Source organism: Desmodus rotundus, chromosome 4 (genome assembly GCF_022682495.2).
Source record: "Desmodus rotundus isolate HL8 chromosome 4, HLdesRot8A.1, whole genome shotgun sequence".
In the NCBI taxonomy this organism is placed as follows: domain Eukaryota; kingdom Metazoa; phylum Chordata; class Mammalia; order Chiroptera; family Phyllostomidae; genus Desmodus; species Desmodus rotundus.
Genome location: NC_071390.1, coordinates 75,127,471 through 75,154,354, shown reverse-complemented (window position 1 = coordinate 75,154,354; position 26,884 = coordinate 75,127,471). Strand labels below are relative to the sequence as shown.

Sequence of the window (26,884 nt, the reverse complement as noted above, 5' to 3'; positions counted from 1 at the left end):
TGGAATGGAGTCAGACTCTGGGATTAAAAAGATGATAAAACTGTCCTTGAACTAATTTTGCTTAGGGTTGTGCGAATGTAAACGTCATAATGTTCTTCTGGCAAAGATTGCCTCCTCGAATCACATACAGGGAAGAAAATTCTGGGAAATACAGTGCAAATCAACCATGGATCACTTATGCTTTATTTTTTGAACTGGTTTCTTATGCTGACACCAGGTCATCCTGATTAATTTTGAAGAGTGGTATAGCCAATACCTTTAAATTCAAGAATGCCGAGGTCTCGTGGCGACTTTACCTTTGGGATACTAATACAGAAACATTTATTGAGTCTCTTACTCTTAAGCTTAGTCGACCATGAAGGAAGCAGCAAAAATCATGCTCATTTCTCAGAGATCTTTAGAGATTATCTAACCGACAGATTTGACTTTACTAATGATCAATGTGCAAATGTTCCACAGGTGGGATTACTTTATTTTCTCTTACCGAAGAGTGGCAGCCAAATGAGCATCCCAGCTTCTAAACTCCCGCAAGTGAACCACTACTTTTCGGTGTCACAGATTTCATAATGTGAGCTCTGCTCCCAGAGGGTGCTGCAGCTCACCAGGTGGCAGCTCACACTTTCAGCTGGTCCGGATCATTTTCTGAATTACTGGGTTTCAGTATGACATTGGTTGCTATAGGTTTCACTCCTCTTATCAAAATGTGCCCAGCATTCTCATAATGAATGTTACCCTTCTCTTTTAAATGTTCCATCTCCACCTACTAACAAAAGTGAGGATAAATGGAAACTGTATACTGTAAGGATGAAATTTTCCCTTCTCATCCGTTTTCCCCAAGTGGACCGCCAGGCTAACAAGAGCAGCTCCCCAGCTCAGCATTCTCTAAAACCTTCCTCATTTCTATCTTACTTCGGACCGATCCCCTTCCCAAGTCTTCACCTTTCTCATAGACGCAAGTAAAGAGAACTATCACTCTGGCGACACAATATTGGTTTTAGCTAATTCCCTTCCAAAAGGAAAACGTTTGGGGGCCCACGGAGCACTGCAGGGTAGGGGACTATCTCGATGTGCCCGGGACTAAAGGGGCTCACGGGACAGTCTTGGGCAAAAGAGACGGTTGTTCAGACAGAACAGTGGCCCTGGGGAGACAGAACCTAAGACCGGCGGGAAAGCAGAGTTCAATCTCCTCTCTTGGAAGGGCACTAAGGCTCGCCGGAGCCTCGGTGCACACCCAACACCTCTGCCTGCCCCTAGCAGAAGAGGAAACTGAGGCACCACGCTGATCTCTGCTGAGTCCCGGCCCCTCCCCAGGCCCCGGGCCGCTCCTGACCAGGCCGTCTCCTTTGTCCCGGCCTCGGGTTTCCTGCCTGTTCCTCTCCCGCCCCTGCCTGCAAGGGGCGCGGCTGACGCTACGGAGGAGGAATGCGTTTCCGGACGCAGCGGGCGGCTGCAAAGCGGGTGGAGCTGGTGGGGCACGCGGACCAGGCAGGGCCGCGGGGGTTGATTCTTACTGGGAGGCGGCCACAGGTCGCGAGTCCCCGCCTTCCGCCCCTGTGAAGGAGGAGCCACCCCCAGCCGCGCCCGACACTGGGAGGCCGCACCAGCCAGCGGGAGAGGCCAGGCGGGAGCCGCGGAGCAACGGGCCTGAGCCGACCGCGCGAAGTGGGACTGTGTCCAGTGAAGGTAGGGGCTTGAGGAGAAGGGGAACGGCCGCCTCGGGCTCCCGTGCGCCGCAGCTCGGCGGGACGTTTGTGCGGGACAGAGGATCCAGTGGTTGCACGGGCGGGAGCGGAAGTGCGGGCCGCCAGCGTCCTCCCGGAGCTTCCCCGCCGCCCCCGCTTCGTCGGCCCCTGCTGCCCGAGGGCGCAGAACCCGCCCCGCCGCGGCTGGAGGGGATAGGAGGATTGCCGGCCTGGGCGCTGTTACTTTGGGGTTTGGGGTTGCTAGCGAAGTACCAGGGAGCCACCCCGGCCGCTCAAACACGCGCCACTCAAAGTGATCGTCGCCCGACGCGCGACCCGGGCTCCAGTGAACGAGGGTCCTCGGGCCGAGCGAGTTCCTCCGACCCACTGGGCGCGGGCAGGTGAGAAGAGAGTGGAGGCCACTTAGCGACCCCCTCGCTGGGACTTTGACCGGTCCCGACCGCGTCTTTTGCTCTGATGTGCGGCCCGCTGCTCTTCCTTAGGCAGTGTTGAGCTCGGGGCTTAACTTCCACGAGAAGGGAATTGTTCATCCTCCCAAAGTGCCGAGTCGTGGCAGGCCTTCGCTGTCGACGGGGAGTGTGGGCTGGGCCGGGCCGGCGTTGCGCGTCCGGAGAGTGCGCAGCGTAGGCGCAAGGCTTTCCGTGTCCAGAATTGTGTACCAAAGCCGCACTGCAGCGCTGGGTGCTACCGCGGCCAGTGGCCGGCGGTAGGCGCCCCTCTCGGTCTCATGGAGGTTTAATGCCGGACAAGGCCCTGATCCCCTTTATACGTGTGCCTTCTTAGGTTTCATAGTGTACAAAGGGTGTTTTCAAACAGTGTCAGTATTTAATGACTAAGCAGTTTTTATTATATAAAACTTTTCCTTTTGAGCCAAAACCTAGTAGTAGTTGGTGTGATGACGGGTTGAATGATGACACTCCTTTGGCTGCTGTTCTCTCATCTCTAAAATGGGAAGACGAATACCTACACTAACAATAAAAAGCAACAATTACTATAATAACATAGTAAACATATATAACACGTCTTAGCTCTGTGCACTTTATATGTAGTATACCACTTAATCCCGGGACCTATCTAATGAGGTAGGTGCTGTTTATCCCGATTTTACAAATGAAGAAACGGAGGCACAGGGAACATAAGTAATTTGCATGTGGTCATCCCGCTAGTAAGTGGAGAAACCATGGGGTCTAGCTCCAGAGCCCATGTTTGAATCACAGGTTACCTTCAATAACTACAGTGTAGTTAGGAAAATCAAATGTTAAACACTTGGAGTCGATGCTCAAAAATTTACTTCTTTTTATTCCTTCTTGGTATATCAAAAAGATTTTTAAAACTCTCAGAATGTAATTGATAAACTCACTGGTACGTTTTCTTTGGGTCTGCATTCTGCTTAAATATTTAGGCGCATAGAATTGCTGAGTTGTTTTTGACAGTTTTGATGGCAGAGAAATACATGCTAAATGAATTTTGACTAGTCATCTTTCTTAAACTACATACAACCTTTATTATTGTTGTTGTTGGTATTATTATTTTGTACAATTGATCGCTTTTAGGAATGATTAATGAATTTGAGTTGGAAGTTACCTAGTCTACATTTGTGGACTAAAGGGGACAAGACTCATCTAAGAATCCCACTGTAATGTTGATATTTTCAAATAATTTTGGTTCATCAATATTAAATGAGTGACTGAAGATGATGAGTTATTAAAGAGGAAACATGAAACAGCAGCATTTTGGTTACAGGCATTTGAGGAGAAAGCCATTTTCCTTACCCTAAAGTTCAGTATAAAATGGAAGATGTTATTAGAATGCTAGTTTAAAAGATGGGATATGGTTAATACTTCTGTAAATAAAAAGCAGTAAACTCTAATTTAAGTCATATATGTTGACTTCACAGACCTAAGGTTTTATGTTTTTATAATGTTGATTTTTTTAATGTTCTTTTAAAAAGAATATTAAGTTCTATACTAAGATTGTTTTCTATTCTCCCTCAGCTGTCTTCACATGAAAAGTATAGAATCAATAATAATGAAAGTCACAGAATTAAGTAATTTTAACAAGCTTTCTTCTCAACTTTTTGGTCACTAATTAAAATCTGCCCCAATTTACCATCACTGAATGGATATGTAGTTCTATGTTGTTGTCAATAAATTCCTAACTGTAGGAGTGACTCGGTATGGACATCTGGTCACTGTATAAAATTAAAATTAATCAAAAGTTTAAACATGGCTGGTTTTCATGGACTCCTTGCCATGGAATGCTTAATATCTTTATTGTTTGGCTTCTTGCCAAATAAATTGTGGGTCACAAAATGGGAGAGTAGTATGATATTCTATCAGAGGAAAAGTTTTCTTTACTATTTACTCTTCACGGCCAAAGTAATGAGATGAAACATCTAACTGCTAAAAATTTCAGCACTTCATTGAGATCTGAGAATTTAAATTTCTGAATGTGAAACAAGCTGAACTTATCTGAGAAGATTCACATGGACTGTTGGAAAATGAGGATCTGTCAGGGTATGGGTAAAATCCTAGAGCATTGTTATAATGTGCAAATATGTAAACATCTCTTGTATTAGTAGCTCAAGTCTGACTTTAGTTATGTATTGTGGAATTTTTGTTTCTTTGGTGGTGTTGCAGAGGTGGGAGGCTTAGGATAAGGAAGGTGTGTCGACAGGGATAAAGGTAGGGAAGAGTACCTTAGTGTAAAGGGTCCTGAAATAGTAGCAGTATCTATAGATGTAGAAAACTGAAAAAAATATTACAGTACGTACCTCAGTTAAGGAGGTGCGGTCCATAAAACCCAGAACATTAGCAGCCTTAAAATATTTCAGTAGGTAAGTGAAAAAAAAGTGATACCTCTTTTTCAGGAGCTATGTGCAAAAGGGGTCACACTATACTTGGTAAATTTGTCATCTTTTTTAAGATGGCTAATTCTAAGACTTTTACATAGTTAAGTTTTATTAATAAAATAACACAGTGTGGGTTTTTAGAAGTCTACTACCTTTAAAATTTACTTTTTGTGGCGATAGGAGATAAGGTTAACTATATTTAGCAATATGACAAAGCATGGGTTTATCATCTCATCGTGAAATATCTGTGTGTGAGTAAAAGGAAACTGCTTCAAATAACCATACAGACACATTCATTTATTTCTTACTGTAGAACCAATGCCATTCATTATACAGTTTCCAAAGTGTAGATCCCTGAGCCTCAGGGATGTGTAAAGTGACTCACTGGAGTGTAGGAAGACAATTTTTGTTATGATTTATGATATCTTACTATATTGCTGTAGACATGCATGTATTTTAATTAAGTTAATATGCATATATTTTGGGTGCATATATGCTCAAAATTTTTTGAATAATAAAGGTGAGTGATCAAAAAGCTTTGGAAACCATTGGTGTATGTATAGGAGTGATTTAGTTGGGAGTACAAGAACTACTGTATTTAGGAGGGAGATTTGATAAAACTTGGTGTCTGAGTTGAGAGAGGTGAGAAAAATCCAAGTGACACAGGTTTCTGGTTAGACGTTGCCATTTGCCAGGGTAGGCAATTTGACCACAAGGAGGTGGTGCTGGTTGATGGAGGAAGGGGAAATGATGAATGTATAACACTAATGGGATTTTTTTTTTAAGGTGAGTATGGGGCGTAGATAGGTAGAGATAGCTAGTGCGGAGTGAGCGCTCAAAAAAAAAAAAAGAAAAAGAAAAAGAAGTCTGGATGAGATATGTAGATTTGGGAATTCTTAATCTGTAAGTGATAGACGAAGCAATAAGCTGCAGATGAAAATACCAAAGAAGAGTGTAGAGTGAAAAGGGGCCAAGGAGAACCTGGGAACACTTAGCAGTCAAGGTCTGAGTAGATGCAAAGGAGTCTAAAAAAGCATTTCCCTTTCCCAGTTTCTAATTCCTTTGTGTCACAGTTTAGTGAGTGACTTGGGTATTTGTGGGTTTTGCCTTCGCTTGGCATGTATGAGGTAAAGACAGACTTAATAGTCTTTTTTGAGACAATTAGAAAAGCAGTTTGATGCAGTAAAGATTTCTTGATTGGGAGGTGGGAAACCTGGGTTTTAGTGCACCCTTCTAAGGTTTTGCTTTCTGCATCTACACTAGAAAGTACTGGTCTCCACTTTTCCCTCATTCTGTGAGTTGAAGGGTGGCTGCTGCTTGGCCTGAACACTGCGGAGTGCAGCTCTTCTCTTCGCCCAGGAACAACCATTTTCGTGTATCATTACCAGAGAGTGGGGAAAATCTGTCAATGCTAACCAGCCAAATCTATTACTGTTAGCTCTTTGTCAGGATTATGTTTTAATCTACCTGTTTGTTGAATGCCAGTTATCTGAAAAATGTTGTGCTTGAGTGGGTGTAGAGGAAGAAATTGACATCTACCTTGCTGTTGAATATATTGTGGAGTTGGGACAAATTGTGTCCAATCTAGGGAAACAGCAAGTACCAAAGAATATTTTACACCATATACCATCCAAGTAATATTCTGTAATAGACTTTGAGAAAAAGATCAGCACTGAAGTCAGTGCTTTCAGAAGGCTTTGTAGAGGAGCTTGAAATGCTATAAGCAAAGGTATGGATAGCAGATGGGTCACATATTCAAAAGACAGTTTAGTTATAAGGCAGAATCCAGTCTTATTTAGCAAATATTGTTTGACTACTTTTAAAATTGAAGACCTGGATTCTTGCTCTCCAGCTTTAGTCTGGTGAGGTCCACAGACATAAACACAATTAGTTACAATAGAAATTTTTATAATAGAATTAAAAACAACACTTTATTATGGAGCATCCATCACTAAAAGTTTGTCATTTACTGTGCTGGGCACTACAAAGAAGATGTTTTGAGACCACAAAGAAAGGAGAAGTTAATTCTGCTTTATTGTGGTTGATGAAGAGCTGATGAAGGCCAAAACAAACAAACAAACAAACAAAGCCAGAAAGGTAGAAGAAAAATTAGTATTTAATTTTATTGTAGGGAATGTAGTTTCAATGGGGTGATGAGGAAAGTATTTGCACGAAGTTGTTGAGAACGTACTAATTGAAGTATGCATCTCACATGTCAGTGTCTACATTTATGGAATGAATATGTTAATAATTTAGCTTTGATATTCTATGTAATTAGGAATAGTAATTTATTACCTCCAATATTTCATAGTTTATGTATGATTTATTTCAAATTATGATTTTAGTGCTTCTTAAAAGGGGTGGTGGTGGGTCATCTAATGGTTATTGAAGGAGGAGGTTGTAGTTTGAGAAAGTACATTTAATGTTGTATTAGGAAAACACAACAAAAAACACTAGCATATGGCTTTGTACTTAATAAAGGAACATGGGTTTTAAAAGATTAAGAACCATTTATTAAGTAGTCACTGAGGTTCTTACTTTTAGAAGTCTATGATCAGTGAACGAGTTGGAAACTAAGAAGAAAATTCAATAATCAGGTAAACTGTGATGTGTATATCACTATACAGATATTCGTTGCTAAGAGATTTCACATTCATGGTCATATTTTACCCTTAAAACAATTTTGAGGTAGATATTATTCCCAGCTTAGTGCTGAGTAAAATGAGAAAGTGATTTCTCCCTGTGTTTTGTTAGATTTTAAAACATTTGTTATACATTTAATTGGTAGCCAGCACTGCTTGTTTTACTCCCCTGCAGGGCAAAGAGATACGACAAACGATATAGTCAACACTTACTAAAATTCTGATCAAGTAAGAATTTTGGAGGGATCTGCCTAAAGGATGGATAAAATTACACAGTTTGGGAACATAGCTTACAATTCTCCTTAACTGAAATTATGTGAAAGAAATCTTGCTTTCAAGTGCTTCCTGATCCCACTAATCAGGATGGATTTTTTTTTTTTTTTTTTTTTTGCTAGCTCCATTCACAGTTATTTTTGTAAACTTGCCTCAGAGTAAAATTTTCCAACCAAAATGGTTACTAACCTTTACTTTTCCCCTCAAGGAAAAGGCAACACTTACAGACATAGCAAATGTGAAGAAGGAACAGCTCACTAGGCTGGTTTGAGTGGAAGGAGGAGCTGGGAAGAATTACCTTCAGACAACTTTTCATGCTCATTTGGGATCAGCCCTTAATAAAATGGCTCATAGCTTTGTTTCAAGTCTTTATTTTTCTGCTTGTATTTCTGCAGTCTGTCCTTCTGCAGTCTTGGAGTTTATTTTGTGCCCCTCCACCAATTTTGTTTAATGTTTTGTTTTTTAAGATAACACTCCTTTTTCTGGGACTGGTTGTGGTTATTCCACTTGTCTGTTTATTAGATCACCATCGATAGTATCAAAATGTATCTAATTGTTTTTGTATTACTTTGAATTCTGTACAGCTCTTCTTAAGTCTGCTCTTCCTGTAATGTTGTGTTCCTTGTGTTTATAAGTTCTAACAGGATTTCAAAGGAAGTTTCCTTCTCTGTACAACTTTTCCCCTACTTTTGTGGTCTTTCTGTTTTTGATCACTGTAAGACCTATTTGAGATTTTCTAAAATTCTTCAACGAGCATATGAATTCATCTACATTTTCTCCTATTTTCAGAGAAGATTCTTCACTTTCTTTCACTTTTTGTCCTGTTGAAGTTCTTCCTAGTTAAGTTTCATGCCTTTCCCTCCCCCCACTTTCAGTTTACTTGTCTTGGAGGCTTTTTATTTGCCAATATGCAGTATATCCATTCTTTATCTTTCCCTGGCACTTGTGGACTGGGTGGTGGGTGAGGATGATTGATCTTCCATATGCTCAAACCATTGTTGTTGTAGCTCATTAGTCTCAGGCTGACGTTACCACTGGGTACGAAGGGGTCTGTTCATAAAAAGCCTTTTTTCTTGTGGGTGGTAATAGTGAATTTTAGTAAGTTTTCTAGTTCAGGGCACTGTTCTGTTGATATACAGTGGGTGGAAAAGTACTTCAGATGAGATGTTAGTTGCATCTTTGCCTTGGAATATGTAGCCTCTTCTCTTTCCCGTTCTCTATTTTTTCCCTTCCTTCTTTATCCTTTCTGATAAGTTTTTATTAATTATTAATTCTAACTTATTGTTTGGGCTATAAACACACACCACATAGTATTTCCTGCCAGACAAAGGGGAAAAACAAGCTTGAGTTTTAATTGTTCTTCCTGCTCTTGGAAACCTGCTCTTGCCCTGGATGAATTCACCCCCAGCTCTCACCCTCACATTTGATGGGGAGAATTCACAGAGATCCTTCCACTTTCGCTCTCCCATCCAATTATTTCCTGTGTGGTAAAGTGGGATGAAAGCAGATCCATCAGGCCTCAGGTAACTGAAATCTGGAACAGACCCTGGGGCAGAACCATCCAGCTAAGATGTTCCTAGACTCCTGACTCTCAGGAACTACAGGATATAACACATATTGTGTTAAGCTGCTTAATTCTGGAGCAGTTTGTATGTAACAGCAGATAAATAGAACAGAGGCATTTTCCACAAAATAAGGGAAATTAACAGTTGCACCTGAAAATGATAGTTGAGTCACAGATTAGTGCCAGGAGTGCCCCTCGCTACCTGTGCCCTGGCTAAGGGAGTTTCTGTTATACTCCAGCTCAGAGAATAGGATTTGGAAGGGTGAGTAGCAACAGAGGTTCCCAAACAACTTTTCTCATTAGAAACCTACTTACATTGAAAGCTTGGGCATTTGAATTAGGACTGGGTTCACATCCCAGCTTTGTTAATGCATGGTGGACAAAAGTAGGTTTATAGTTGTGAGCAAAACGCAAGAGTTTATTCTTGTATTATTATTATTTATTTTTGTTATTTTTTTTCCATACGAACAACTGTAAACCTACTTCTGGCCACGCCTGTATGTCTGATACATGGTAGACACATAATAAATATTTATTGATTTGAATTTAATTAGTTGTATTGAATTAAAATGTGCCCTTGTGCAAAGATTTTTAAAGGCAGAAATCTTTAATGGATGACTCCTTTTTGTACTAGTTGGCGTTTGGGCATCTTATTTTAAAACTGGAAACAAATATAACACCACATTTTTCTAAAGTAATTTTCCCTGAAGTGTAATTGTTTAATTTCCACAAATGTAGTGCATATAAAGTTTTTAAAAATTTTATCTGTAAATGTTAAAGAAAATGCCAAATGAATTACTAGTGACATTATAAAACACATTAATAAGTGTGTATTTTAAAGTTTGAACAGGACATATGTAACCTTGATTTATAGAGATGAGTTTACAATGGAAATTAAAACAGTTACGATTTTTGACAGTGGGAACAAGTGCACATATTGGTGGCTGTTAACCCCTGAAATGAGATCACTTGGGGGAGGTGTTTAAGATTATTTATTGTTAAAGGAATGCATTCTGACCCCTTAGGTAAAATTGAAAATGGGAAAATATGATATTAGGGTAAAAATGCTTTTGTATGAATGAGACATAAAACCTGTGAGCATACTCATGAGATTTAATAATTAAAATGACTTTTCTTGGCCTCCATTCAGTCTGAAAGCCTAACAGATAAATTCATAAAACATAGGTCCTTTCATTTCTGTGCTCTGAGTCAGTTTTAACATTAGAAGGATGTTCTTTTAAAATAGTGACCAAGTAGGCCTTCAAAAAATTGTAGTTCAATGAAGCATAAGGTCAGGTCACAACTTCTAGATTCAGATGGTCTGGTTTCAATTTCACCTGTGTAACTTTGGAGAAATTATTTAACCTTTCTTTGGTTTGGCTCCACATCTGTAAAACAAAGATAATATCATTGCGATCTCACTTGGAGGAAATTTTTAGCTGTTATTATTTTTAGTGTTATTGTTAGTGTTATAGTCATTTGAAGGTGCTGAAGTAAAAGGGATGTTACTTTCTGGTACAAAACTCAGCATATTCCTGTCTGTGCCTGGTGTATGCCTAGTCTGGCCCTCTAGGGAACAAATAGATCTTCCTGTTCTAGTAATCCTTAGCAGTCAGCAGTCCCTGGATGAAATCAAATAGTGCACAGCATTCTGATTCAAATTTCTACTAGTTAGATGTCCTTTTCGAGGGCAGTTTTATTATTTTTAGCCTCTTCTATGTTTGCTTCCTCATGAAAGAAGAAGACTCAAATCATTCCTTTTTAATTTTATTTTTTTCATTAGGTATGTTATTGCCACCCTGATCTTTTTTTTTAAGGTGGTCTGTGATATTAACATTCAGAAATACCTGTATTTTGTCCCAATTCAGTCACACAAAACACCCAGGCTTTGCTGCTGTTATTTATTTTACTTACAAATTGTTAGGAATCTTAATTGTCAGGAAAGCACGCTAAGTAGAATAATCCTATCTAGGTGTGAAACCTAAAATAGGTATCTGATTATACTTGTTAATATAATAATTAGTATCTAATTAATATAATAATTAGCATCTGCTTAAACCCTATTATGCACTATAATAAGGTGATGTTGTATCACAATAAGTACTATATGAGTGGCAATAATAATCAACATTATTGTTTGCAGTTGTGTTATTTCTAACCCATATACTTATTCTGTCTTCCATATCTTGCGTATCCCTTAAAATAGATCAATCCAAAGTTTTCTGGTTATAATTATAACTTTAAAAAAGGCACCAAACATTCAAACATAATTACTTCTTTATTCAGTTTTTGTTGAGCTCCTGCTATAATGTGTATCAATAGTGATAACAAGTAATACTTAGTGCTTACAATCTGCCAGAAGTTGTTTTCATTTTATCAACTTAAACTTCATATAACCCCTATAACATAAGGACTGTTGTCTGCAGAGAAAACTGAGGCGCAGATGAAATATCTTGCCAGTATCACCTACCTAGTTAGTAGTTGATCAGAGATTTGAATTCAGGCATCTGGCTCCGCAGTACACACCAGCGATTTTCAACATTCTTTATCTCATGGCACACATAGACTAATTACTATAATTCTATGGCACACCAAAGAAATATATCTTTTGCAGATATGTCCAAAAAATAGGCATAATATTGATTCATTCGTACCAGACGGCTATTGTTACGTTGCCATTGTCACTTTTTTAATTTGTCAATTTGAGGGAAAAAAGTTATTTAGTCAGTTATTGCATGTTTTAAAAATTCTTACGGCACACCGGTTGAAAATCTTTGGTCTACAGTCTTAATTCTGTGCCATGAATTGTCATACAGTGGTGGGCACAATACATCGCATGCCCTTGTTTGTTTGTTTGTTTTGAGACCTCAGAAGATCTCCAGTTAGCTTTATCTATAGTTTCTTCATTTATTAAATATTAAGCTACTGGTTCTAAATAAAGGGGACATGAAGAAATGGCTTCTAGATGACAATTCACAAGGCAAGTCAACTGTACACATCTGTAGATGGGTAAGAGCTACATATGTCTTAAAAACCAACTCTTTTAAACAAAGATTGTTTCTATTTAACATATGTATATATGCTTATGTGAGTCACCGGGTTTAAGTCAGCTCTCCAGTTCTTATCATTAGGGGGACTTAAAGAGTTTATGCAGGTGATAACTTCTCATACTCTTGTCTAGCCATTTTCTTGGCCCAATCGACTCTAGTGGCCTCTGAGTCCTGTAGTAGAAAACACTGCTGTCCTCACATCCTCTTGGCCTCCCCTCTGATTCCAGCCACTGCTGCTGGAACAGTTCTGTGACTCACTGCTGGTAGACTGCATCTTGCCTCATGTGCCTCCATTCTTTCAGCCCCTGGGGCTTCTCTAGCAAATTCTCTTGCCTGTGGCCTTCTGTAGCAGCCTTCTGGTCAAATGCACTGTAGTTCTTGGAAGTACAGTTCTTGGAGTTAACCTCCCTTGGCACAGATTTACCAGTGGGGACTAGAATTGATAAAATGCACATTGACCCTCCTGTGGAAAGACTTTTTATACACTTCTCAAAACTTCCCAGCAAGATCGAGTCCCCAGGCACCCACTACAGTAAATCAGGTATCCTAGAGTTCGCTTTTTCTCTTTTCTTTGTTTAGTCTCTTCACTACCGGTTTCCTTGGGGTCATCTTCTGAATACATTGCTTAAAACCTCGGCTTAAACAAGTACCCTTAACTCCTGCCTCACTTAGACCTTGCCAAAATGGCTTGTCTGTAACGTTTTACACTTTCTGGCTTACTTTCCTGCTGTTTCCCCCTCTGTCAGCACATGAGCCCCTTTCTCTCCCCTAACTACCCTGTGTGGTCTTCTAGTCCTTTCACTTTGTCCTGTTTGTCGTTAACTTTTGTCAGCTCCACTTCCTGGTGCATCTCCACCCCTCTGCGCCTGCTTTGTAAACCAGTGGGTTAATTCACTGATTTCAGATGGGCATATGAGAACCCATGGGAAGTAGTCTCTGTGACTTGAGCATTTCTACAAAATTTTTAAAAATAATTTTGTTCCTTTGTGCTAATAATTTGTAATAGCAATCAACATGTGGATTATACTAATTATTTCAGTGCCTATATTTGTATTCACTTGTCTGTGTAAATTAATTGTAGTTCATAGTGTATGAGGTTCTTCGAGAAAGTATTCAGCCATATATATGAAAAATAGAGACATTTATTGAAGAACATACAAGATACATTGTACATAGGAAAATGACACCTTGGTCCCCTTGGTCACCTTGGGACCTCACACAGTTCTCCCAGTTGCCATTAGCTGTCCCGTTGTATTTTCCTGAAGTTCATTGATGGTCTGAAATATCTTCCTTTTCAAAGGTGATTTTAGTTTGGGGAAAAGCCAGAAGTCGCAGGGCACCAAATCAGGTCTGTAGGGGGGCTGAGTCACCTGGGTGATACGATGTTTCACCAAAAAACTCTGCACCAAATGTGATGCATGAGTGGGTGTGCTGCCGTGATGAAGCTGCCAGTCACCAATTGCCTGTAGCTGCAGCCATTTTCCTCATATAGCATCTCTCAACCAATGAAGAACATTGAGTCAGTACTTCCTATTAATTGTCTGGCCTGGAGGGGTGTATTAGTGATAGACAACACCTTCCCTATCAAAAATCACAGTTAACATGGTTTTGGTCTTGCACTTCACAGTGCACATTTCTGAAACCAAGTTACCATTTTGTTCCTTGACTTCATTCTTCTTTGTCTTCTTCATTTGAAAGTGATGACTGCTTTTTTCTCTCACCCTTATCTAACAACCATAGATCCTACTGTTGCTACCTTCTAGTTGTTCATTTATTTTCTTGTCCATTGCTACTGTCGGAATTCAGATGTTTATCCCCTCTTGCTTGAACCTTGGCAGTAAATTTTGTACTTGTCTTGTGGCTCTCGTGACATTCATCCTCTACCTCATCCTTTACCTGACTAATTTTCCGCCATGTATATATTGTCACTACCCTGCCCCAACTTTTTCAGTTTCCTTGCTATGTGTGGAATAGTATCTAAACTCTTGTAGCCTCTTGTAGAGGTTCTGAAGGCTCTCTGTCACCCAGCCCCTCCCTGTTTGTTACTGTCAGTTTCTGTTATTTCCCACTTATATTTAAGCCTCAGAAACAGTTAAGTACTTTAAGGATTTATTTGGCCTTCCTGTATTTTAAGATTTTAATATAATTGATACTGTAGAAAATTATAGGGGTAAAACAGTCATTCATCTCACCAACCAGATTCAACTATAAATAACATATAAATGTATTTTTTCTACTCCTTTTCCTCTAAAGATAGAAAGAGTGAGACAGTTCCATTTGGGGGGTGGGTGGGTAGTCATCAAACATGTATGTTTAGAAACAAGATCGAAAGGAAGTAATTGTAATTCTTCTCAGGATTCTATGGCTTTGCATTTGAAACCTTTTGCCTGGAATATCTTTCTCCATTTGCTAACCCACTTCCTGGTATGTCTGCAATTCTTGATGAAACATTGCTGTCCCCGTGAAGCAAATTTTGGGTCCTCAGTGCACTTTGTTCTTATCTTTATTACAGAAACCGTCATATCATGTTGTAATTATTTGAATTTTTGCCTTTGAACTGAAAATTCTTTGAGATAGTGACTTTGTATCTCCAGATAGGGCACAAAACCTAACATAGTTGTCTGAGGAAGAACTTGTAGAGAAACCAGTAGTACAGGGGAATGAAGTATTTGAAGAAAGAATGGTGAAATGTGTTAAAATGTTGCTTTGTGTAAATTTGGGGGGGGGCGAGGTGCTGTATCTCCCCAAATGCATATTGTAGTCAGTCAAGAAATGTTTGAATGAATGAGTGCAGAGAGTAAGGTAAGGCCGGGAAAGTGTTCTTTTTGAAGAGCAGTTTTACATGCATAACATGTGGACACCAGTGTCAGCAGTTTGAGGAGGGAGTAGGAGGCTATGAAATGGAGACCAGCACAGACAACTAGAAGACCTTTGATTATGAAGAGGAGACAAAAGGTAGCATTAGGACAATACCTGAAGGCATCTCTCCCTGTTGGCCCCTTATGTAAACTGTTCTATGTGGAATGTTATTGGTAGAAAACTCCTTAGGGCACCTTTTCTCAGCATATCCCTGGGAGTACAGTACAGGCCTTAGCTCCCGAGATGGTGGTTTTAGGCTTAGGGTGGACACCCAGGTTAATCTGATGCAGCTGTTCCCTATCACACTTGGAGAAGTGCTGCCTTTGAAGGTTTGAAATATAGGAAGCTCTTGGTGTGTGTGCCCTTCTTCCCCACACACATGCAGAAAGAAGTGGTACCTGTAAAGACTCAGGATTGGGTAGGGCAGCTCTCTAGTCTTCTCTGCCCTTTCCACTTCCCTACTCGCCTCTCTTCTGACTTCTGGTGGCTACTTCTAACCGTACTGTCTTTGAAACTTTGTTCTCATAGCTCTTCCTTATTCTTTTTTTTTTTTTAAGATTTTATTTATTTTATTTTTAGAGAGAGGGGAAAAGAGGGAGAAAGAGAGGGAGAGAAACACCAAATGGTTGCCTTTCACGTGCCCCCAACTAGGGACCCGGCCTGCAACCCAGGCACGTGTCCTGACTGGGAATCGAACCAGCGACCTTTTGGTTCACAAGCTGACACTCAATCAGCTGAGCCACACCAGCCAGGGCAGCTCTTTCTTATTCCTTATGCTATCTTCTATCATCTTCTGTGGCCTCTGTTTCCCTAACAGAAATCCTAGCCTTTTCCAACATCATCAGCCAATGCCTGTGCCTCTGTTCTCACCAGTGTGCTGACCAGTCCTGGGAGAGCTGACATCTTCCTTGAGCTGTTCCTGCTGTTGCCCTGGCTCTGTCAGCTGTCCTTCAACACTAAAGCCTTGATTAGCCTGATTCTGGGTTTGGAGCTCTTCCAGAGATCTGAGGGTTTCAGAAGGCTGATGTTTGACTTGTTAAGGTTTATAAAAGACAGTGGCAATGCAAGTAATATTTTAAAACTACATAACCTAAGAGTGTTAGAAAACATTTTCTGTTACCTAATAACTTTATCTTCGTGGTGATTTTCTGAATTGTGTAATATTTTAAGATGTTTCTCAAGGTAATCTAGAAGTCCTTGAAATAGCCTGAGACGTTTCCCTATGAAACGCGTATCAGTCCATATATGGCCTCTGTGCAGAAACAGCCCTTGAGCTCCATTAGTCACAGTCTTACATTTCCTCTGGAGTCTTAATGTTCCAGGTCCTTTTCGTCACAGCTCTGGAATTGATAACATTATTTGGGTTGCTTAGAATTATGGTCTACGTGGATTTATTACACATTACACCTTTTAGATAGGCCTTAAAAGGTGAATTGTTCAAGCTCTCACACTTCCATGACAGCTTTTTTGGTCTTTTTGGATGCAGTCACAGTGATACATAAAAAACTGTAAGCTCCTGGCATAACAGAACTTGGCTGGTCTGAGCACAGTTGCAAAGTGGTTGACTGTGCACATTGTTACCGCTTTTCTCTGGAAGCCACAAGAGAAAAGGTGAGCATAGCCTTTGACACAGAGGAAATGAAGTATCCAGGTGCTCTGAGATACTGGAATTACTGTCTGGGAGCTGTGGGAATGGCATTCTTGAATGGAAGCTTTGAAGACAGAGATTTTTAAAAGACATACTTTAGCTAAATGAAGGAAATTTATCAAGTGAATAATTCCACACAGTTACCCTGCCATGATTGTTTTTAAAACCCATTGTCTGCCTATAATTCTTTGTCATCTCCAGATCTTTATAGTTACTTTGTGTACTGTTATTAACATACTTGTCATCTTCATGTGTACCTTGCATCCAAAATTACTCTACAAACTTTTTGATGTTTCTTCATTTTATTATTGTTACAACTCTAATGGGTTCATTAAGTTAATGTAGTTAGCCATTCCTTATTTTTGGATAAAGGATGTTTGTACTTTTACCTATTATAAATATGCAGCAGTGGGCAAAAGTAGGTTTACAGTTGTGAGAATGCAAAACAGAGTTTACTCTTGTATTGTTATTTATTGATCATTTTATTATTTTCCATATGAACAGTTGTAAACCTACTTTTGCCCACCCCTGAGTTCTGTACTGAATGTGTATGGGAGTGTGTATAACCTCTTATATTTTTAATTATTTCCTCAGGATGAGTTGCCAGTAGCTAGATTACTAAGTCAGAAGGTAGAAACATTTTTTAAATGGTTTTTGATGTAAGTTAAATTATTTCCCCCCAAATTATACTAATTTACAGAGCCATATCTAGTTCCTCTTAGCATTCTGCAGTAAGTTGTGCTAGGTTAAAAAAATTTTTTTTTGGTTGTTAATTTACTTATGTTGCTTTAATTTGTATTTATTTGATAACTAGTAAAGCTCTCCTTTTTCATAACATTCCACTGACTGCTAGTCCAAAAGCAGTAAGTAGTTAAGGGATAGAGTCAATGACATGTGGCTGTGGCCACCTTTGACCTACTCTGGAAAGTTATAGAGTAATGTAGTGAAAACTTTGATTGACAGAAGATAGCTGTGTATATCTAATGGTTTGGGGTATTCTTAATATAAAGAATATTACTTAATTTTTCTTTAGAGATTCTGGAAGACATGGAAGCCTTTTTTAGATCTTCTTATGTCCCCCACCCCCACCTTTTTTTGGTCTAGTTTGTAGATCTAGAAATTGTAGGAAATTAAACAGAATATTTTACTAATTCCATGCATAAGAGTTGATTTTCTTTAAAAAGAGAAAAATTACAAAAGATCACACTCAAAAATTGAGTCAGGGTCTTGTACAGGATATTGGTCTCAGCCTGAGGAGAAATAAACACTTGAAGAATTGTAAGGAAGGGGATAGCACAGTCAGGATTTTGTCGAGTTCACTCTAAAGACCTGTACTGATGCAATGTGTTGGTCCCCCAGCAGCCACGGGAGATAACAGATTTCATGGAACAAAGACTGTTAACTAAACTAGCTTTTATGGTGTTAGTGAATACTTGACACTGTTATTCTTTTTTGAAGCATTGTTAATTAAATGTTAAAATACATTCGATTTGGAAAACAACAGATTCTGGAGATCTGGTATGAAAGTTAATGTTGGTGAAAGATGTACTTTAGGAGGAAAGGCGGATGATAGGGGTGTAGAAAGGTTGGAGAAAAAGTGGTTTGAGGGGTACTATGCTTGTAAAATCAACAGAAGATAAGGTGTGTGGGAATGTTTTAAGTATTTTGTTGTTTTATTTTTTTTAATACAGTGTTATACATTTTATATTTCAGATGAATTTACAACTGATTTTCTGGATTAAACTGGTCAGTTCAATTTGCTATGTGTTTGGCCAAGCAGGTAAGAAAAAAAATATCGTGTTTGTCTTTTCATTTCATTTTCTTGTATTGCTTTTTGACCAGTTCGATTCCAGGAAAACCTACATCCAGTCGTGCTGATCCTTCTGAAATCCCTGCAATTATCTCACTCAGAATAAAGGGCAAGGTCCTTACAGTGGCTGGCTTTCAGGGTTCTTCAGCAGGTGCCTGGCCTCTGCCACTCTGAATGATGATACTTCATTGGCCAGTGACGTGCTAAAATGATAGGATAAAGTGCTATACAGAAAGAGCTTTCGAGAATGTAATAGAGTGAGCATTAAGAAAGCAAAGGGATATAATATATTTAGAAGAAAAGAAAGTAAAAAGTATACAGTTGTGGATTATGAATTATCCATTACAATCTAAAAGAATGAAACCAGAAACAATTGACTTTCTAGAACAAGGGTGTCAAACTCATTTTCACCGGGGTCCGCATCGGCCTCCCAGTTGCCATCAAAGGGCCGAATGTAATTTCAACTCCTTAACAGTTAAGGAGTACTTACATTTATACAGTCCTAAAATTATTTCGGCCCTTTGAAGGCAACCGTGAGGCTGATGTGGCCCCCGGTGAAAATGAGTTTGACACCCTGTTCTAGAAGATGTTCCTACTCTTGCACAAAGTCTTGCAAAATGTTTACATTGTTATAAGAGAAATGAAAAATCAAGCCAAAATGTATTTAATCCTCTTATAAACCATAGTGCATCCGCATTTGAAGTAATGGAATATACAGTTCTACTCTCTAAATCTTAAAAAATAAACTGCATAAAACAATTACTTGATTTCAGGATGAGGACTTACAACACAGAAAAATGAAGAAAAAACTATAAAGAAAATATTGATAAATTTCAATTGTATAAAACCAACAACATAAAACCCCAAATATCTATATGTCAAAGCACCATCAACAATAAGAAACTAAAGGTTTGATTTCATTATCATGTGTAGAGGCCTAGTAAAAACAGATGAACATAATAGAAAAATTTGCAAAAGACAAAGCAGAAAATTTACAAAAGATATCATCAGTAAAAATATGAAAAAAATGAAACCTTAAATAACTTACAATTGAGTTGATATTCTAATTTATACCTGTTAAATGAGTAAAAAAATTTATATTAAAAAATTACTTTGCACTGTTGAAGGTGTGATGAAATACTAAATAGGGTATAGTATAAGGAAATACACAATAATTAAAAGCCATATTTTTGAAGAATTTATAATGAAACACTTAAGGTAAAGTATAAGAAGTAGCAGCACAATTTACAGCAGCCAAGTGTTGGAAGCCACCTAAATGGCCCATCAGTAAATGAGTGATTAAAGAACTGTGGTACATTGACACAATGGAATACCACCCAGCAGAAAGAAAGAAGGAGCTTTTGCAACAGCATGGACAGAACTGGAGAGCATTATGCTAAGAGAAATAAGCTAGCGGTTGAAAGACAAATACCACATAATCTCACCTATAAGTGGAATTTAATCTATAAAACAAACAAGCAAGCAAGATATAAACATAGGCATTGAAATAAAGAACAGACTGATGGTAACCAGAGAGGAGGTAGGGGGGGGATAACTAGGGGAAAGGTCGTCAAGGAACATATAAGGAGGACACAAGGACAAAGCCAAAGGGGGATAGGATTGAGGGTGGGAGGTGGGGGGGGGTATGGGGGAAAATAGAGACAACTGTACTTGAAAAACAATTTAAAAAAGTCATTAATAAATAAATACATAAAAATAAATGACAGGAAGACCTATCTGGGACCTAACTTATTCTGAATCTTTAGGAAGTAATTTTTGAAAACAGTATGAGTTGTCTCAATTCACTGTTCTCTTAAAATTATATCTCTTTGTTTAATTGTGGATTTTTAAAAATCATTGATTTATGGTAGAAATAAACAAAGTGATAATTTCTGTTTAAAAAAAGTAGTATGCAAGATGTATATCCCCAATTTCATTTAAATAATGTCAGTATATTTATGTTTCCTTGCTAATATTTTGATCTGTGTAAAAAAGGACTTAAATACATAAATTGTTAATGGTAGTTATTTCTTATAGGCAGATAACAGGTGATTTTTAGTTTTTCTCTTCATGTTTTTATGTATTCTTCAAATTTTCTATAGTGAGCATAATCAGAAAAAAAACAATGGAAACAGTCCATGTCAGTGCTTTCCACATTAGAGGCATGCTGATGCTTAGGTATATTCCAATGAGACATACATTGAACACATAGTCAAAAAAAATCATGGGATTGCGGATTGGTTGAATATGGACTTTTCAAGTATTTAACATAAAAATGAAGGGAAAATTGCTTGAGATACTTATGGGCTGTGGTTGTGGTAGTATGAGTTAAATGAAAAGAAATAATACTTTGCCCAGTTGTTAGAAAACTCCCAACAATTATGACCATCCATCATGATGGATCCTGAAATTATGCCTTTGACAAAAAGGGTAAATGTGTATATAGATTAATGGTACCTAGTCTCTGCTATAGTAAAAAAGAAAGTATGGCTGTGTGTCAAGGTAATCTAGAATCACCTCTCTTAGAGCCCTCTTTGGGGCAGGGCTTGATCATAGTATTCATATTTACCATTCATATATATTATATTATTTATCATCATGATCCTGATTTTTTATTATTTTCTGTCTTGAAATGTTGAGTAAAGTGGTCTATTCTTTTCTCTCCTGACAGATGAAAATAGATGTCTAAAAGCAAATGCCAAATCATGTGGAGAATGTATACAAGCAGGGCCAAATTGTGGATGGTGTACAAATTCAGTAAGTCATTTAGTGTTACACAAAACTGCATCCTGGGGATGAGTTAGATATGAATTTCCACTTAAATCATTGTTTATTGAGTAAGTGTTAGCTCTGTGTACAGTGTGTCCTGGTCTGGAGTTGTGCTGTTGAACAGTAGCCTCTGGGCACATGTGGCTTGAGCACTGAAAGTGTAGATGGTCTAAATGGAGAATTGTGGTAAGCCTCAAATAAATACCAAAGCTTGAAGGCTTAATGATTCAAAATTATTAATAATGTTGAAATGCTAGTATTATATGTTACTAAAATTAATTTCACGTTTTTTCTTTTAATGTAATTACTAGATAGTTAAAAAATACATACACACAAATACATATACAAATACATATACATAGCTCACCTTTGTGGAATATTTCTATTATACAGGTTTCCCCTAAACTCTAGCCATTTAATTTTCACTGTCTTAGATTTTCCCCTTTTTTGATGGGAGACATACAAATTAACCTTCTTAATTATATTTGAGTTAAACTAATAAATTTATTTGCATCCTAATAAAAACCCATTTAAGCTAGGGTTTAAATTTTATTTATTTTTGTCATCTCTGTGCATTGTGTAACATGGTACCTTCTACAAAGGTTACTGAATATTGAATGAATGAACAAGTTAGAACAGGAGGTGAAGGCAGTCATTTTGAAGATATATAATTTATCCACAGCGTGAATAATACCAGAAGGTTAAAAGCTTATTATTTGTTTTTACTCAGGCATTTGATACCTCCCTCCCCCAGCAAAGTACTTGCTTGACATAACTGGTTAAATGTGGTTTGACCATGTGAAAGACAAAATGAGAGATTATTCTATTGTTATTTAAAAGTTTTTCTAATGGTAATTTCTGTTCTCCTAAAAATGGTATTCTGAATTTATATGGGACCACAAAAGGCCCTGCATATAGTAACAGTGATCCTGAGAAAGAAGAACAAAGTTGGAGGAATCATGCTACCTAATATCAAATTATACTCTAGGGCCACAGTAATCAAAACAGCATGGTACCAGCATAAAAACAGACACATTGATCAAAGAAACAGAATAGAGAGCCCAGAAATTAATCCACGCCTTCATAGCTAATTAATATTCAACAGAGGAAGCAAAGCACATAAATGGGCTAAAGATAGTTTATTCAATAAATGGTGTTGGGAAAACTGGACAGATGTATGCAGAAAAATGAAACTAGACCATCTTCTTATACCACACACAAGAATAAATTCAAAATGGATTAAAGACTTAAATATTGAATCCCAAACCATAAAAATGGTAGAAGAAAACATAGGCAGTAAAATCTTAGACATTTCTGGTAGCATTGTCTTACGTGATATATCTCTCGAGACAAGGGAAACGAAAGAGTAAACAAATGGGACTTTGTTAAACTAAAATGTTTTCACATAGTAAAGGAATGCCATCAACAAAATAAAAAAACAACCCACAGAGTGGGAGAACATATTCACTGATATATCTGAGAAGGGGTTAATATCTAAAATTTATAAAGTACTTACAAAACCCAGCACCAAAAAAACAAAATGGGCAAAGGACACTTCTCCAAGGAGGACATACATATGGCCAATAGACATATGTAAAGGTGCTCAATATCTCCAGTCATCAGAGAAATGCAAATTAAAACCACCATGAGATACCATCTCATACCTGTCAGAATGGCTATCATCAATAAATCAACAAGCAGTAAGTGCTAGCGAGGATGTAAAGAAAGGAGAACCCTAGTACACTGTTGGTGGGAATGTAGACTGGTGCAGCCACTGTGCAATGTGCAGTATGGAGATACCTCAAAAAGTTAAAAATGGATCTGCCTTTTGACTCAGTGATCCCACTTCTGGGAAAATATCCAAAGGAACCCAAAACACGAATTCAAAAGGACATAAGCATGCCTATGTTCATTGCAGTGTTATTTACAATCACCAAGATATGGAAGCAGCCCAGTTGTCTATCAATAGGTGAGTAGATAAAACAACTATGGGACATTTATACGATGGAATTCTACCCGGCCATAAAAAAGAAGATTTTACTCTGTGACAGTGTGGATGGACCTGGAGAACATTATGTTAAGTGAAATAAGCCAGTCAGAGAAAGACAAATGCCATATGAGTTCACTCATGTGGAATCTAATGAACAAACTGAACTTACAAGCAATATAGGGGAAGACTCATAGAGGGATGACAGCTAGTTGGGACAGAGGTTAGGGAGTGGAGGGGTTGAGCAAAAAGGAAAAAGGACTCAATGGACGTGGACAACAGTTCGTAATATCTGGGGCATAGGGGGTATAAGGGAAATAAATGGTAATGGAAAAAATATAATACAGATTAAATAAAAAATTAAAATGTTATTCTGGAATTAAATTGGAGACAACTATTTAAATAGCTTAGCCTTTTGATCTTTCTGGCATAATTCTTAAGTTATTAAAGGTTAATTTTGAATATGAGGTTTGTCCAGAAAAAGTCCAGCTATTGTTAATACCAGGACAGTTTGCATAACGTTGTAATCTGGCAGTCAAGGAGAGTGGTGGACTGGAATGCGCACATGTGAACAATAACAATTTCACTGTGCTAGTCAGTGGGGTTGGTAGACGCCATTGAGTGAGCATTTTTACTGTGTGGCCATCACATTCAAAATGACTGAGTAAAACAATGAATCTGCGTCAAATTTTGTGTTAAGCTTGAACATTACTCCATGGAAATTATTTGGATGATTCAGAAGGCTGCAGCTATGGACAACTAGCATTTGGCAGCTTCATCACTGCAATATGCCTACTCATGCATCATGTCTCATGCAGAGTTTTTTGGCAAAGCATTGAATTACCCAGGTGACTCAGATACCCTGTAGCCTGATTTGGTGCCCTGCAACTTCTGGCTTTTCCTAAAACTAAAATCACCTTTGAAAGGGAAGAGATTTTAGACCTTCGGTGAAGTTCTGGAAAATACGATGGGGCCGCTGATGGGGACTGGGAGAACTGTGTGAGGTCCCAAGGTGCCTACTTTGAAGGGGACTGAGGTGTCATTGTCCTATATACAATGTTTTTTGTATCTTGTATTTTTATCAATATATGTCTCTTTTTTTCATATTATTGGCTAGATACCTTCTGGATATACCTCATGTTCAGTGAAATTTTACTTGCATGTTATGATTGTGAAGTTTCTTATATTGGCTAATACTTGGAAAGAAATAATGTTCTGGGCAGTTTTTTTCTGTGCTTTAGTATTTTAGGTTTGATAATATATAACGACAGTGCAGCTTTGAACCATCTGGTCCATGGTGTTGCTTTCCAGTTGTTTCTCTAATGACAGAAATTTAGGGTTATGTTTCCCTTTAAAAATAACTGCTCAAAACCACTGTGTATTTTTGAAATATTCTCACTTATACAGCACTATGAAATTCGTAGGTAATGGAATACCATATAAAAGTGAACATAAGTGACCCTAAATGATGTTGAAGTTAAAAATTTTTTGGCCGACTAAATACAATATTTTGAGGGATATATGTCAAATGTCTGTTATAATAACTGATTTAGTTATTATGTACACATTTTAAAATGATATACACATATATATGCCATATTATCTGTATATATATATGTAATCTTTTTTTTTTTGCTCCCAGTCACATTTAATGAAAAACTTTTATTCAAAATCTTTATATACATCTTAAAAGCAGTATTTTTGTTTTTAGTAAGGTATTTCTTTGTTCATCTGATAAAATCTTCAATTTCCATCAACGTTGTTTGAAGTATAACACATTTTGAAATCATGTCCCTACTGGAAATTTTACCCTAAGCCACAGGTACTACATACCATTAAGACCTTTTTTATTTTTTAAATTCACCCTATGGAAATTTACTACATACAGATATGTAATGTAATCACTTACTGTATTGTTTTTAAAATAAATTTTAAAAGTCTTGTTTACAGTAATAGCCAATAGTTGAAATTTTTTCCAAATCCCCAGGAATACTAAATTTGTGCTAAATTTCTTGATCTTCTTTCTAAAAATAACATCATTAATCGAGATGCTTTTAGCATAATATCTTTTCTGTAAACATTGAGTTGTACAAGATATTGTGATTGAGAATGCTACATAATATGAGAGATTTTTAAGCATTTTTCTAAGGGAAATTTTTGGGAAAAGTATTGCTAATTGGGTATATTATACATGATTAGTGGCTGTTAACCATGCTGAATAAGTGATTTCACTGAAGAAATTTCTTTGATTTCTTTTCAGACAAAGAAATTTCTTTGTCTGAACTTGAAGGCAGGCCAGTTAAAATGTGTGCACTTGGATTAGTCCTAAGTATTATTAAAATAATAAATTACTAATAATGTATTAGTAAAAAAGGTATTTCTTTCAAGAAAGTCTTTTATTTATATATAAGAGCAATTACTGTGTTTTGCATGAAGGAAACATTTTGTTTAAAAACTAGAAATTAAGAACATTAGATTTGTCCCTTGATTTTTGCAATTTAATTGTGTATTTACAATTAGGTAAAAGATGTGACCATTATTTTTATTTACACCTATATTTTATGTGTTGTTTAGACATTTTTACAAGAAGGAATGCCTACTTCTGCACGATGTGATGATTTAGAAGCCTTAAAAAAGAAGGGGTGTCATCCAGATGACATAGAAAATCCAAGAGGTTCCAAAGATATAAAGAAAAATAAAAATGTAACCAACCGTAGCAAAGGAACAGTAGAGAAGCTCCAGCCAGAAGATATCACACAGATCCAACCACAGCAGTTGGTTTTGCAGTTACGATCAGGTACAGAAATCTTACTCTGTGAATACCTTTGTTTCTATTTGAGCTTTCTGACAACTTTATGCAAGTCTCTCACCAGTTTCTGTTGAGGATTTATTTCATGCATGCACTGGCTCTCAGGTAAAAACATGGAATACATTAAATTTTAGACTTTTTTTCAGATTTGTAAGACATACGTACTTGAAATAAAAATATTACCTAATGTTCAAGGTAAATTCTGTTAAAGATTAAGAAAATATTATATTTAATGGGTTTTAAAAATAAAAGTGTCCATCCCCTGGCATAATTACACAATATAAAGACAATATTTTAACTTATATTTTCCCTTGCATTTGTTTAGTATTGTGAAAATATTAAGGTTTTTGTAAGAATCTGTGGCAATCTCATAGTTAAAAAACAACAAAAAAAAGAAAACAAGCCCTCTTCCTGCTCCTTCCAGTTTCCATCCCTTTTCTCTCAAAAGTGTAGTGCACATTCCTTGTGTGTGACTTACATTCCCATTCACTCTTCACCCTGGTGCTGTCAGGCTTCTGCTTCACACCTGACCTGGCAAAGCTCTACCATCACATGAACCACTGAACCTAGTGGATCCTTGTTGGAGACCCTTTTTTCTTTTTGCCTTTTGGTACCAAGTCGTGCCTTTGAGCCTTTTGAAATGCTCTTTCTCTTGGTTTCTGTGGTATCTGCTCCTAGTTTTTCTTCTGATCACTTTGACATTGCTGTCTAGTCTTTTTTTTGTGTCTTTTTCTTTCTCTTTGCAGTCCACTTAATTGTTGACTTTCCTCTTGTAGATTTAAAACCATTTGTATATTGTCACACACAGTTTTCTCTTTTAACTTTTACATCCATTTAGTGACCTGCCTACTAGAAATCTATATAGAAATAATCTACAAGTCAAGAATTTAATGATTTTTCACCCAAACCTTCTATTTCT

At 37.7% G+C, this 26,884-nt stretch overlaps 1 protein-coding gene across 2 annotated transcripts in view; it reads left to right on the top strand.

Moving 5' to 3' along the window:
* Window positions 1-1,532: 1,532 nt before the first annotated feature.
* Window positions 1,533-26,884, top strand: part of ITGB1 (integrin subunit beta 1) — a 48,056-nt gene continuing 22,704 nt past the window's right edge. The window contains exons 1-4 of one of the 2 annotated variants that reach the window (XM_024574775.4): window positions 1,533-1,683; window positions 18,304-18,370; window positions 21,072-21,157; window positions 25,731-25,953. In XM_024574775.4, coding sequence (XP_024430543.1) covers window positions 18,304-18,370; window positions 21,072-21,157; window positions 25,731-25,953 — 376 coding nt within the window. In that variant the 5' untranslated portion in view covers window positions 1,533-1,683. Of the gene's footprint in view, window positions 1,684-1,722; window positions 2,084-18,303; window positions 18,371-21,071; window positions 21,158-25,730; window positions 25,954-26,884 lie in introns of those variants that run through there. The other variant, XM_045183706.2, reaches the window with a different exon arrangement.